Genomic DNA, 12,894 nt, shown 5'->3' with positions numbered 1-12,894 from the left:
CAGAGAAGAATACCAGTGTGCAGAATGTAGTGTTACACCATTCCAGCTACAGAGAAAAGGAAGATAAAACAAAAATGCAAGAGCTGCAATGAGGTAGGTGGCAGATTGGAACTAAACCTCAGTTTATGAGAAGACTTCTCAGCAGTTTATTAACAGTGGGAAAGAAGCTGTTCCTGAATCCAGTGGTATGTGCTCTCAAGCTTTTATATCCTCTGCTGGACGGGAGAGGGGAGAAGAGGGAATGACTGTAAATAGTCCTTGATTATGTTGGCTACTTTATCGAGGCAGCATGAAGTGTAGATGGAGTTGCTGGGGGAGGAGGGCGGGTTTGTGTAATGGACTGTGCTACATCCACAACTGCATTTTCTTGCAGTCATGGGCAAAGTTGTTCCCAAACCAAGCTGTGGTGCATCCCGATAGGATGCTTTATGTAGTGGATCTGTGGCAAAAGTTGTTGGGAGACATGTCGAACTTCCTTAGTATTCCGAGTAAGTAGAAGCATTAGTGTGCTTTCGTGGTCATATGTTGAATGTGGTTGCTCCAGGTCAAATTGTTGGTAATATTTACATCCAGGCTCTCGACCATCTCCACTTCAGTACCATTGATGCTGATTGGGACATGGACAACACCTTGTTTCCTAAAGTATAAACCTGTGGTTTTCAAATGTTTTACTAGATAGCTATATTTTACTATAAGCGAATAGTTCATTCTCGCAACTTAATAATGAGTTCTCTGGTCTGTAGACTCATGTTTGTTTGAAAAATCGGACATAGAGACTATATTTAACATGTAGCGACTGCCTGAGTATCATAGCTCCCACTGTAAAAACCAGTGGTCCAGAATAGTCCACTAACAGCTTAGAACTGCAACATCTAAATAACTTTGAGTGATATCTTGCAAATAAGTGCCTCTGGATTTATAAATATGCCATGTCTCAATGCATTCATTAAGTGATTAGAGCAAGCAGAAATTACTATTGTATTACAATTTTTTGAGTCTCATCCAAGTTACAAGTGATCATTTGACTGCCTGCTTGCAATATTATACTCTGTCTCGGCAAATACATACTTTATGAACTGTTGGCCAATGGGCAATTTTGGTTAACTTGACTATTTTGCAATTTCCTGTACTATTTTTAAAGTTCTAAGGACAGGACAACTTTCTGAAAAATGGGTGAATGTTCACATTCCTTTTCCACTATGTTTGCAGTCAGATCTTTAACAGATGAATTTTTTTTCACAGAACCTGATTTTACCGTGATTTTTTTTCAAATTTTTTTTCAAATTTTCTGAATGTTCTTTTTGTCCATTTGAATTATTAAAGTGACTATGTTTACAACGGACATTGCAATGCTGGTACTTAATCTCTGCTTTCTGGGAAAAGAGGTTTATACCAGAGTACCTCTTGAGGTGCTATGGTTGTGACCAGCTGCAAGAGAGAAGCAGAGTCTCCTTTGGTAACTACAGAGCATCTTCCTGCAGTCTGCCATGGAGGAGGCGATTGCGAGTCCTCTTTAACCTTCAGTCTTCAAAGAGCTGCTCCCCGTCCATCTGAAGGTACCGTGGTGGGACACTGGGATACAATGTGATGGAGTAACTCAGCAGTTATGTTTAAGAAGGAACTGCAAATGTTGGAAAATCGAAGGTAGACAAAAATGCTGGAGAAACTCAGCGGGTGAGGCAGCATCTATGGAGTGAAGGAAATAGGCAAAGTTTCGGGTCGAAACTGTTCTTCAGACTGATGTGAGGGTGGGAGGCAGGAAGAAGAAAGGAAGAGGTGGAGCCAGGGGGCTGAGGGAGAGCGGAGAAGGGAAGGAGAAAATAGGGACTACCTGAAATTAGAGAAGTCACTGTTCATACCGCTGTGGTGCAAACTGCCCAAGTGAAATATGAGGTGCTGCTCCTCCAATTCAGCAGGTCAGGCAGCATCCTGCGGGTGTTGCGGGTCGAGACCCTTCATCAGACCCTGCGATGTTGCCTGACCTGCTGAGTTACTCCAGCGCTTTGTGTCCTTTTGTGTATAAACCAGCATCAGCAGTTCCTTGTTTTTACATGGAGGCGCAGTTAGCATGATTTTCACCATGTGATAACTCCAAGAAGATTGCACCAGTCGGCCTCCTTCAACTTCAGTAAAACCATATTCCTCCTGACGCATGGAGTTAGTGAAACATTGTTCCCATATTTGGCTGCCTATGGTAATTTGTCTCCATCTTACATACGTTCTATAACAGCATGCAAGCGATGACACTAACCAGAGAAACCAGTGTTAAACAAGGTTGTGTCATCGATCTGTTATTTTTAACAATACTTTAACATTACTTTTTGCTGCCATATTGTAGCTCGACTTCAGGAGCTGATCTTCAGTAGTAATGAACAGTTGTTTAACCTATGGTGACTACATTCCAGAACCAAGGTCACCCCAACCTCACTATCAAACTGCAGAATGCAGCTGGTGTTTGCATTTAAGTCCATGATCTGTACACGTTTACCAAAGCACACGAGAGGCCCTCTATCAACACTGCACCACAATGTCCTCTGACAATAAAGGTTTGTGACGAGGGCCTGCAAACGGAGGATGACTTCTCACATCTCCAAGAGCCTCTTGGAGAGGTTGGCACTGATGAGTCAAGAGCTATCTTCAGTCATTGCTTGAAAGGATATTTGAAGACCAAGACCTCAGACAGAGGACAAAACTCTGGGTTGACAGGGCAGCAGTGGTATCCGCTCCACTCTGTATGAGATCCGAAATACCTACAAGGTGCAAGAACAATGCTACCATTGCTGTCTCCACAATATCACAACAACTACGCTGAAAGTTTAAGCAGACCAGCATCAATGTCTTCTTCCAGGCCAATATCCCCAGCATTGAGGTCCTAATTATTCACAGTTGGTTATATCAGTCATGCCACATTGTTCATATGCTCAACACAATTCTATCAAAAACAGATGCTCAATTCTGAGTTATTTTAGAGAAAGAGATTACCAGGCAGCCAGTGGGAAAGGTTCAAGGACATTCTCAAGTCTCCCCAAAGGAATGTAACATCTCCACTCACTGCTGGGAATCCCTAGCCTGTGACTACTCAAACTGAGAAGGAGCATTTGGGATGATATTAGAAACGTTAAGAACTACTCTTTGAGAACACACCGATGCCTAGCACAATCTTGTGTTCCTTTTGCCACTTTCCAAAAGGAACACAAGAAATCACAAGCTTCCCTCCCTGTCAGCCACCTCCTACATCAATGTTGGAAGAGGCTGCTGTTCCCGAACTGACCTCATCAGTCACTATAGAACCGACAAAACTGCAATGAAATTAAGTCTTCACCCATCCCAACGAACTGCTTAAGATGATGAAGAAGAAAGGGAGGTAGTCGCAAAAGGCTGAAGTAACTCAACGGGACACGCAGCATCTCTGGAGAGAAGGAATGGTTGACGTGTCGAGAGCCTTCTTCAGATAGATGTCAGGGGAGGTTCAAGGTTCACATTTATTTGTCACATGCACCAATTAAAGTATAGTGAAATGAGTTACCATGCAGCCATACAATTAAAAAGAACATAATAGAATTTAACATAGACATCAGCCACAGCATTCTTCACTGTAATGGAAGGCAATAAAGTTCAGTCAGCCTTCCTTTGTTCACCCGTGATTGGGAGCTTTGACCCTCCGTAGTCGCCGCTACGGAAGGCCCGATGTACAAGCCCTCTCGTCGGGATGATCGAAACTCCGATGTAGGGACAGATGGAACACACTCTTGCAGGTACGCTTGGGAGTTCCCGAATTGGCCACTTCCTTACCGGAGACAGCGGCTTCAGGGTATTATAGGCGCAGGCCGGCGGTCAGAGCACTTCGGCGATCCCCGGCAAGGGATCGGCCCACTCCGCGATGGTAAAGTCCACTCCATGCCTGCTGCTAGAAGCTCCGCAGACCGAGGCTTCAGAATATTACAGGCCGCAGGCCAGCTATCGGAGCACTTCTCTGGCGATCCCCGGCAAGGGATCGCCCCACTCCGTGATGGAAAGTCCACGCTGCGCCTTCTTCAGAAGCTCTGGGTCTGACTCCAGGAAAGGCCACACCAATCCAAGTTGTTAGGCCGCGAGGGAAGCGAAGAAGCGACAAGGAAAAAACTTGCATCTCCGTCGAGGTAGATGACTGAAAATGGTTTCCCCCTATTTTCACCCGAAGAATTTGGCCCAGGACAGAAAGGTCAGATTAGGAATGGGAGTTAAAGTGCTGAGCAACCGGGAAATCAGGTACGTTAAGGCAGACTGAGCGGAGGTGTTCAGCAGAACGATCGCCGAGCCTGTGCTTGGTCTCGCCAACATACAGGAGTCGACACTTGAAACAGCGGATGCAGTAGATGAGTTTGGAGGAGGTTCAAGTGAGCCTCTGCCTCACCTGAAAAGACTGTTGGGGTCTTAAGTCCTGGGCCTCCTCCATTGTCAGAGTGAGGCCCAGCGCAAATTAGAGGAACAGCACCTCATATTTTGCTTGGGTTGCTTACACCCCAGTGGCATGAACATTGACTTCTCTAACATTCAAGTAGCACTTGCTTTCCCTCTCTCTCCATCCCCTCTCCCTTCCCAGTTCTCCCACCAGTTGTACTGTCTCCGTCTACATTTTATCTCTATACTGCCCACCCCCCTGACATCAGTCTGAAGAAGGGTCTCAACCCGAAACGTCACCCATTCCTTCTCTCCAGAGATGCCTGTCCTGCTGAGCGACTCCAGCATTTTCTGTCTACCTTTGATTTAAACCAGCATCTGCAGTTCTTTCCTACACAAGAAGAAGGGGAAAGTACTTTCAACACTAAAATTGCGAAAGCAGCATGGCTGGAGAGTTAGAATATCCATTAATAACTTGATTTGCTGGGATATCGCAATTTTAATTGAGTAATGTTGCTTAAATGATGGGGGAGTTTTTACGGACATTTTCAACCTCTCACTTCTGAGGTCTGAGGTCCCCACCTGCTTTAAAAGGGCATTAATTATACCGGTGCCCAAGAAGAGTAAGGTGACATGCCTCAATGACTATCGACCAGTGGCACTAACGCCGGTGGTGATGAAGTGCTTTGAGAGGTTGATCATGGGGCTAATCAACTCCTACATCGACAAAAACCTGGACCCACTGCAGTTCGCGTACCGCCACAACAGATCAACGGTGGATGCGATCTCGCTGGCCCTCCACTCCGCACTGGACCACTTGGACAACAAAAACTCATATGTCAGGCTGTTATTCATTGATTACAGCTCGGCATTTAACACAATCATCCCCTCCAAACTGGTTACCAAACTCGCAGAACTGGGTCTCTGCGCATCCCTCTGCAACTGGATCCTCGACTTCCTCGTCCACAGACCACAGTCTGTTCGTATTGGTGGAAATGTGTCAGCCTCAATAACAATCAGCACGGGAGCACCTCAAGGCTGCGTGCTCAGCCCCCTGCTGTACTCACTCTATACCCATGACTGCGTAGCGAACCACAGTGCGAACTCCATCATCAAGTTCGCTGACGACACCACTATTATGGGGCGTATCACTGATGGGGATGAGTCAGAGTACAGAAGAGAGATCGAGCAACTGTCCATATGGTGCCAGCGCAATAACCTGGCCCTCAACACCAGCAAAACCAAGGAACTGATTGTGGACTTTGGAAGGAGTAGGAGGGGGACCCACAGCCCCATTTATATCAACGGGTCGATGGTTGAAAGGGTCAAGAACTTCAAATTCCTGGGCGTGCACATCTCTGAAGATCTTTCCTGGTCCGAGAACAATAACGCAATTATCAAAAAAAGCTCATCAGCGCCTCTACTTCCTGAGAAGATTACGGAGAGTCGGATTGTCAAGGAAGACTCTCTCTAACTTCTACAGGTGCACAGTCGAGAGCATGCTGACCGGTTGCATCGTGGCTTGGTTCGGCAATTTGAGCGCCCTGGAGAGGAAAAGACTACAAAAAGTAGTAAACACTGCCCAGTCCATCATCGGCTCTGACCTTCCTTCCATCGAGGGGATTTATCGCAGTCGCTGCCTCAAAAAGGCTGGCAGTATCATCAAAGACCCACACCATCCTGGCCACACACTCATCTCCCTGCTACCTTCAGGTAGAAGGTACAGGAGCCTGAAGACTGCAACAACCAGGTTCAGGAATAGCAACTTCCCCTCAGCCATCAGGCTATTAAACCTGGCTCGGACAAAACTCTGATTATTAGCAACCACTTTCTGTTATTTGCAATACCAGTTTATTTATTCATGTGTGTATATATTTATATCATGGTATATGGACACATTTATCTGTTTTGTAGTAAATGCCTACTATTTTCTGTGTGCTTAAGCAAAGCAAGAATTTCATTGTCCTATACAGGGACACATGACAATAAACTCACTTGAACTTGAAATACAGAATCGCACAAGTCATTGTTTAAATTTTCATGACTATGATCCACAAACCTGTATTCAAGTGGAGAGTGTCCTCAACTTCATGTTCCTGGGCGTTTGACACATCCCAACACATCGATACAATCATAAAGAAAGCCCATCAACTCCTCTGAAGAAGGGTTTCGGCCCGAAACGTTGCCTATTTCCTTCGCTCCATAGATGCTGCTGCACCCGCTGAGTTTCTCCAGCATTTTTGTGTACCTTCGATTTTCCAGCATATGCAGTTCCTTCTTAAACACCATCAACTCTATTTCCGCAGAAAATTAAGAAGATTCAGTATGTCAACGAATATTCTCATCAACTTCTATAGTTGCACGGTAGTAAGCATATTGACTGGTTGCATCACACCCTGGTTTAGAAACATAGAAATTAGGTGCAGGAGTAGGCCATTCGGCCCTTTGAGCCTGCACCACCATTCAATATGATCATGGCTGATCATCCAACTCAGTATCCCGTACCTGCCTTCTCTCCATACCCTCTGATCCCCTTAGCCACAAGGGCCACATCTAACTCCCTCTTAAATATAGCCAATGAACTGGCCTCAACTACCCTCTGTGGCAGAGAGTTCCAGAGATTCACCATTCTCTGTGTGAAAAACGTTTTTCTCATCTCGGTTTTAAAGGATTTCCCCCTTATCCTTAAGCTGTGACCCCTTGTCCTGGACTTCCCCAACATCGGGAACTTGGCAACTTGAATGTCCAGGAATGAAGGAGATTACAAGTTGTGGTCCTTGCCCAGTCCATGACAGGTACTGACCTCCCCACCATAGGAGGCGCTGCCTCAAAAAAGTAGCCAGAATCATCGTAGACCCAAACCAAAGATCTTGCTCTGGTATCTTTGAGACAAACTACCCTGGCCATTGTCACATTTCCTGTTTACCATCACGAACTTACGGAATAGCTTTCCCCAACTACCACCAGGCTCCTGAACACTCCACAACACTAACCTATGTACCATGTTCGGGTGCACTAAGGACTTTGGGCTTTTTTGTACTCTTATTCTGATCATTAATGATTTGTTTCTATTTATTATATATTATCTATGTGTGTTGCGTTAACAGGCCTGTTGTGCAAGTAAGAATTCCATTGTTCCCTTGTCGGTACCTATGACAATTGTGACAACACTCTTGACTGAAGTTTAAATTTATAGCGGTGCTGTAGCAATGATGTCATTAGTTTTTCCTCTGTTTACACACCTGGTGCAAGATTAGGTCAGTGAAGCGGTCGACAATGCTCTATCCATTTGCAGTATTCACTAAATCAGAACATTAAAAAAGACACGTTATTTTTTATTTTTTAAAATGCAAATAAAAAACTGGGAAAAAGAAAAAAAACAAAACGAATCATGTGCTGCTGGAAATGTAATGTCAATGAAACACAAAATTGATTTATCGTGACGTCTGTAGTATCCAACGGCTGTGGGGAAGATCCCTTCAAACCATTGGTGCCGTGGTTATTAATAATTCCATGAGAGGCTGGAGCCAGCCGATGAATACGACTGGGCAGTTGTTTGTCCTTGAAAGCGACAGCAGAAATGTGCTGGCTGCATGAGTGAGCCGTGCAAGCAGTGGTGCCTTGATCACAGCTGCGAGATGGATCCGGATGGCAGGGGCTGCTGTGCTCCACGAAGGAGACACCATTGTCTGGAAAGCAAATGTTACATGTGTTTGTCCGTGGACTAAACCCACAGGAAAGGGGTGAAAGGACTTCGAAAGGGTGCAAAAGGCAAAGAGTCTGTGCGCAGCTCAGTAGGTGGAGGACGATGGCCAGCGCTTGGAGAGGGCGAGCGGTGGTGTTTGTGTGGTGTGCCGGCGGCCGACGATCCGCGCTGTATCCATTCCCCGCTCGAGTCCTCGGCTTCGCTGCAACCCGACTGAGTGCCGGCGATTCGACGAGGTGGCGGTCCACCTCCTCCATGACAGGCTATTCTGAACTAAGCAGGGAAAGATCTAAAACTATCTCCTCCTTCTACAATCAATCCGCGATAGATGCAGCAGCTGAAAAGGTCACGATAACAAATCTTTTGTCTTTCTCAAGTTTCTGTTCTGAAAGGTGGGACGGGGGTGGCTGGAGAGTTTTCAAATTGATTACAACAGCTATTCTTATATAATATCTGACCCTGTGTTTCATACATAGTGGGTGAAATAAAATCCCAGTTTAAACTTGAACAGGGGTTCAATTGCTGAGGTAAACATTTCAATGTTTTTTTGTGTAGGACGGATCCAGTATTTTGTGAGTATTATAATGTTTCTTGCGGTACTGAGTTCTAAATTGGCGCATCGCATGGTCGACCTCACTTGTGACAGTAAAAACCCAGCTCCCTGCCCCCCCCCAACCTGTTTTCCGTATGCAGACTTTGTTTACTCTGAACATTTTTTTCTTTCAATTGCTGCTGTTCGGAAGTAAGAAACTAACCGAGTGGTATGTTCTGTTTTTTTGTGATCGAGATTCACAATAAAGAGGTGTTTTAAAACGATTCTGAACTGCACGACATATCTGGCAGCTCTGCTGTGCTCTGATCCAAGTCTTTGGGAGACTTGTTTACTTCACTTCTCACGCATATGACCGCTGTTATGACGATGAATCTGCTCGAGGAGGAAATTTCACCCTCCCCCCCCTTGCAGATTTTTGGAAGAAAAAAACTATTTTGTTTCTTCCGAAAACACCCACAATGAGTCATAGAGTGATACTGTGTGGAAACAAGCCCTTCGGCCTAACTTGCCCACACTGGCCATCATGTCCCAGCTACACTAGTCCTACCTGCCAGCATTTGGTCCATATCCCTCCAAACCTATCCCATCCATGTACTTGTCCAACTGTTTCTTAAAAGTTGGGATAGTCCCTGTCTCAACTACCTCCTATGGCAGCTTGTTCCATACATCCTCCACCCTTTGCCTGAAAAAGTTACCCCTCAGATTCCTATTAAATCTTCCCCCCCCCCTTCGCCTTAAACCTATGTCTTGTGGTCCTCGATTCACCTACTTTGGGCAAGAGAATGTGCATCCACCTGATCTATTCCTCTCACGATTTTATGCACCTCATTAAGATCACCCCTCATCCTCCTGTACTCCAAGGAATATAGTCACAGCCTACTCAACCTCTCCCTATAGCTCAGACTCTTCATTCCAGGCAACATCCTTGTAAATCTTCTCTGTACCCTTTCCAGCTTGACAACATCTTTCCTATAACACAGTGCCCAGAACTGAACACAATACTCTAAATGTGGATATTGAAACAGGAACGTGGGTGGTGTTGAAATCAACTCACCCACCGCCCTGAATAAGGTGACCACCTTCCAAAATTATTTTAATTGTCTTCTCTCCTCTCTTGCTATGCATTCTAGTCTGTACACTAGCCCTGCCTGTATCAATGTCTATATCAGGTACAGCAGTTGGGGCTAACCAGGGTGATATTTCACCCTCTACTCATTCACTCCCCTGACCGAATCAAGCATGACATTTTAGCTTGGTAAAATAAGTTAATTGGCTTCATCAACTTCAATCTGGTTTTGTTAGAATTTTACATTTTGGAACCATGTGATTCAATGATTTAAATTCTGATTCATTTTGGACCATGAGACATTGGAACAGAGTTAAGCTATTTGGCCCATCAAGTCTGCTGCACCATTTGATCATGGCTGATCTATTTTTCTCAACCCCATTGTTCTAAAGCCTTCCCCTTGTAACATTTGCCACCCTTACTAATCAAGAAACTATCAATGTCTGTACTTTGCCAATGAAATGGAGGGCAGGAATTTGACTTCCAATTTCCTTAACCTATTCATGGTCCAAAGATAGTAAAGTGCAATTCTTATCTGCTCTAACAGAATATCTTGTACAAAAACAAAGCATCTCTGGTTCAATTGTTTAAACTCAAAAGTTTGTTAGGCTACTTCTGTATTATTGCTTTTGGGTCTGAACACAGACTGAACGATTTCCTTCCTGGAAACTATTGAAACAGGTGTATTTTTATTTGGATCCTACAGCTTCATTGGCACTGTTACTTATATAAGATTTTTATTCTTTATTAATTGAATTCAAATCATCGAGCTGTAGTAGTGGGGATGGTCCTTTGGTCAAGCAATTTACCAATATTCAATTAGCGAGTGGAATGAAACCCAAGAATTTTAACTTGCGGCTGGGCGCATGCTGTCCAGTTGGGTATTCAGGAGCAGGGGGTGCTCAGTCGGTTGTGTACAGTCTTGGTGAATGTGTGATACGAATTAAGAAGTTGCATGGTTCAGTCTTGATAAGCATGCAAATTTCAGGCTGTATGATGCAGACTGGATAGGCACAAGTAGTATTGCATCACATTGGATTAATAATTAATTTGGGGAGTAATATGTCAAAATTTCATAACAGCATTACACATTTGCAGAGTAGCAAAGCACACTTTATATAAAATTCACGAAATGTGTAGTATCATACAGGAAAATATACAACACATTTTGGAGCAATGAAATGCATTTGGGAATTGTGTAGCACTTTTCATAGGGTGGTGCATCACTCCAGGGTGTGTACATTTGTAAAATAATGCAATAAGGGTGAGCAAGCCATAGGTGTCAGTACCATCTATTCGTGTATAATTCAGATTTTCTAATGACGCATAACAACATAAAAAAATACAGGAAATGTTCTGCAGGCTGAGCAGCATCAATTGAGTTGTCGAGGACTCTTCATCAGACCTTGGTAAAAGGACAGCTGAGTGATGGGATGCAGTCTAAAGTTGTCAACATAACAAAAACTTAACTTGGAACAAATTAAATAAAATACAGCCACATCTGTGGAAAAAGATTTGCATACCAATCACTCTCTCCTCCCACAGCACTCTTCTGTGCAGCCAAGGGGATTGCAACACCTGTCCTGTTACCTTTTCACACCTTCCAGGGATCCATACGGGTAACACAACCATTCACTTGTACTTCCAAGTTGGTCTAATTCATTGGCTGGTCACCGATTGAGTGACTGCTTTGCAGAAAAATCTCCATTCAGTTCCAAGGGCAACCTTGAGCTTCCGGTCACCTGTCACTTTAATTATCTTGACTGCACTCACGCTAACTTCTGGCATCCTTGCATATTGCTCAAATAATAAGCTCAAGGAACAGCATCTCGTCTTCCAACTAACATTACTATCTGCAGCACTTACCTGAAGTTCTTCAACTCAATATTATTTTTGCACAGACACTACATAGAAACATAGATTGGATTTAAGAGAGAGTTAGATAGAGCTCTAGGGACTAGTGGAATCAAGGGATATGGGGAGAAGGCAGGCACGGGTTATTGATTGGGGACGATCAGCCATGATCACAATGAATGGCGGTGCTGGCTTGAAGGGCCGAATGGCCTCCTCCTGCACCTATTTTCTATGTTTCTAATAGTAATCATAAAGCAAGATCATACTTTAGTTGAGGTGCTTTCAAGCTAATTTTAGGAACTAGAACAGATCCCTCCTCAGTATAAATAAGAGTTAGTTTGGCAAGTGGAAAACTAACTCTTATTTATACTGAGGAGGGATCTGTTCTATTTCCTAAAATTAGCTTGAAAGCACCTCAACTAAAGTATGATTAAACAGGAGGTAGATTATGTATCCTTACAGAAGGAAATATGCAGCAACCAAAATTTGAACATGAAGCTCCATGGACAACTATGGAGGTAGACTTTGACTTGGGTATGGACTGCATAATTTCCACCAAAAACTAATTAAGAGCAGCTACCCAAATCCTGTGGCTGCCCAATGGATAGAAGCTGTCGTTGTGCTGTGACTCACCTCCTACTATCTCTTAAAGCTTTTACCCATCTGCAAGACACAAACAGGAATATAGTGGCTCTACATTTGTATGGATGAATGTAGCACCAATTCCACAACCTCCATTGTCCTGGAGGGGGTGTATAGGATCATGTACGAGCCCTTTCGACATAAATGCTAGCATTGCATTTGCTTTCTTTACTACTGATTCGACTTGTAAATTAACATTTTGGGAATCATGCAAAGTCCCAAGTCCCTTTGTAGCTCCAATTTCTGGCTTCTCTCCCTATTTAGAAAGTAATCTACACCTTTATTCCTACTACCAAAATACATGACCAAATCATCACTTTGCTACACTATATTCCATCTGCCACTTCTCTGCCCACTCTCCCAACCTGTCCCAGTCCTTTTGCAGAGTCCCTGCTTTCTCCACACTACCTGCCCCTCCACCTATTTTCGTATCCACAAACTTGGCCACAAAGTCTTCAATCTCCTCGTCCAAATCATTAATATACAAAGTGAAGAGTAGCGACCCCAGCACAGACCCCTGCGGAACTCCTCTAGTCACTGGCAACCAACCAGAAAAAGCTCCCTTTATTGCCACTCTTTGCCATCCAGCCAATCTGCTATCCATGCTAGTATCTGCCCTTTGATACCATGGGCTCTCATCTTCCTTAGCAGCCTCCTATGTGGCACCTTATCAAAGGCTTTGAAAATCTAGGT

At 44.2% G+C, this 12,894-nt stretch overlaps 1 protein-coding gene across 1 annotated transcript in view; it reads left to right on the top strand.

The window, feature by feature from the left end:
* Nucleotides 1–7,873: 7,873 nt before the first annotated feature.
* Nucleotides 7,874–12,894, top strand: part of bckdk (branched chain keto acid dehydrogenase kinase) — a 36,835-nt gene continuing 31,814 nt past the window's right edge. Inside the window, exon 1 of the mRNA XM_033045996.1 lies at nucleotides 7,874–8,431. Coding sequence (XP_032901887.1) covers nucleotides 8,081–8,431 — 351 coding nt within the window. The 5' untranslated portion in view covers nucleotides 7,874–8,080. The remainder of the gene's footprint in view (nucleotides 8,432–12,894) is intronic.

Source organism: Amblyraja radiata, chromosome 28 (assembly GCF_010909765.2).
Source record: "Amblyraja radiata isolate CabotCenter1 chromosome 28, sAmbRad1.1.pri, whole genome shotgun sequence".
In the NCBI taxonomy this organism is placed as follows: Eukaryota; Metazoa; Chordata; class Chondrichthyes; order Rajiformes; family Rajidae; genus Amblyraja; species Amblyraja radiata.
The sequence above is the reverse complement of the archived record's forward strand: the minus strand, read 5'-3'. Positions and strand labels throughout refer to the sequence as shown.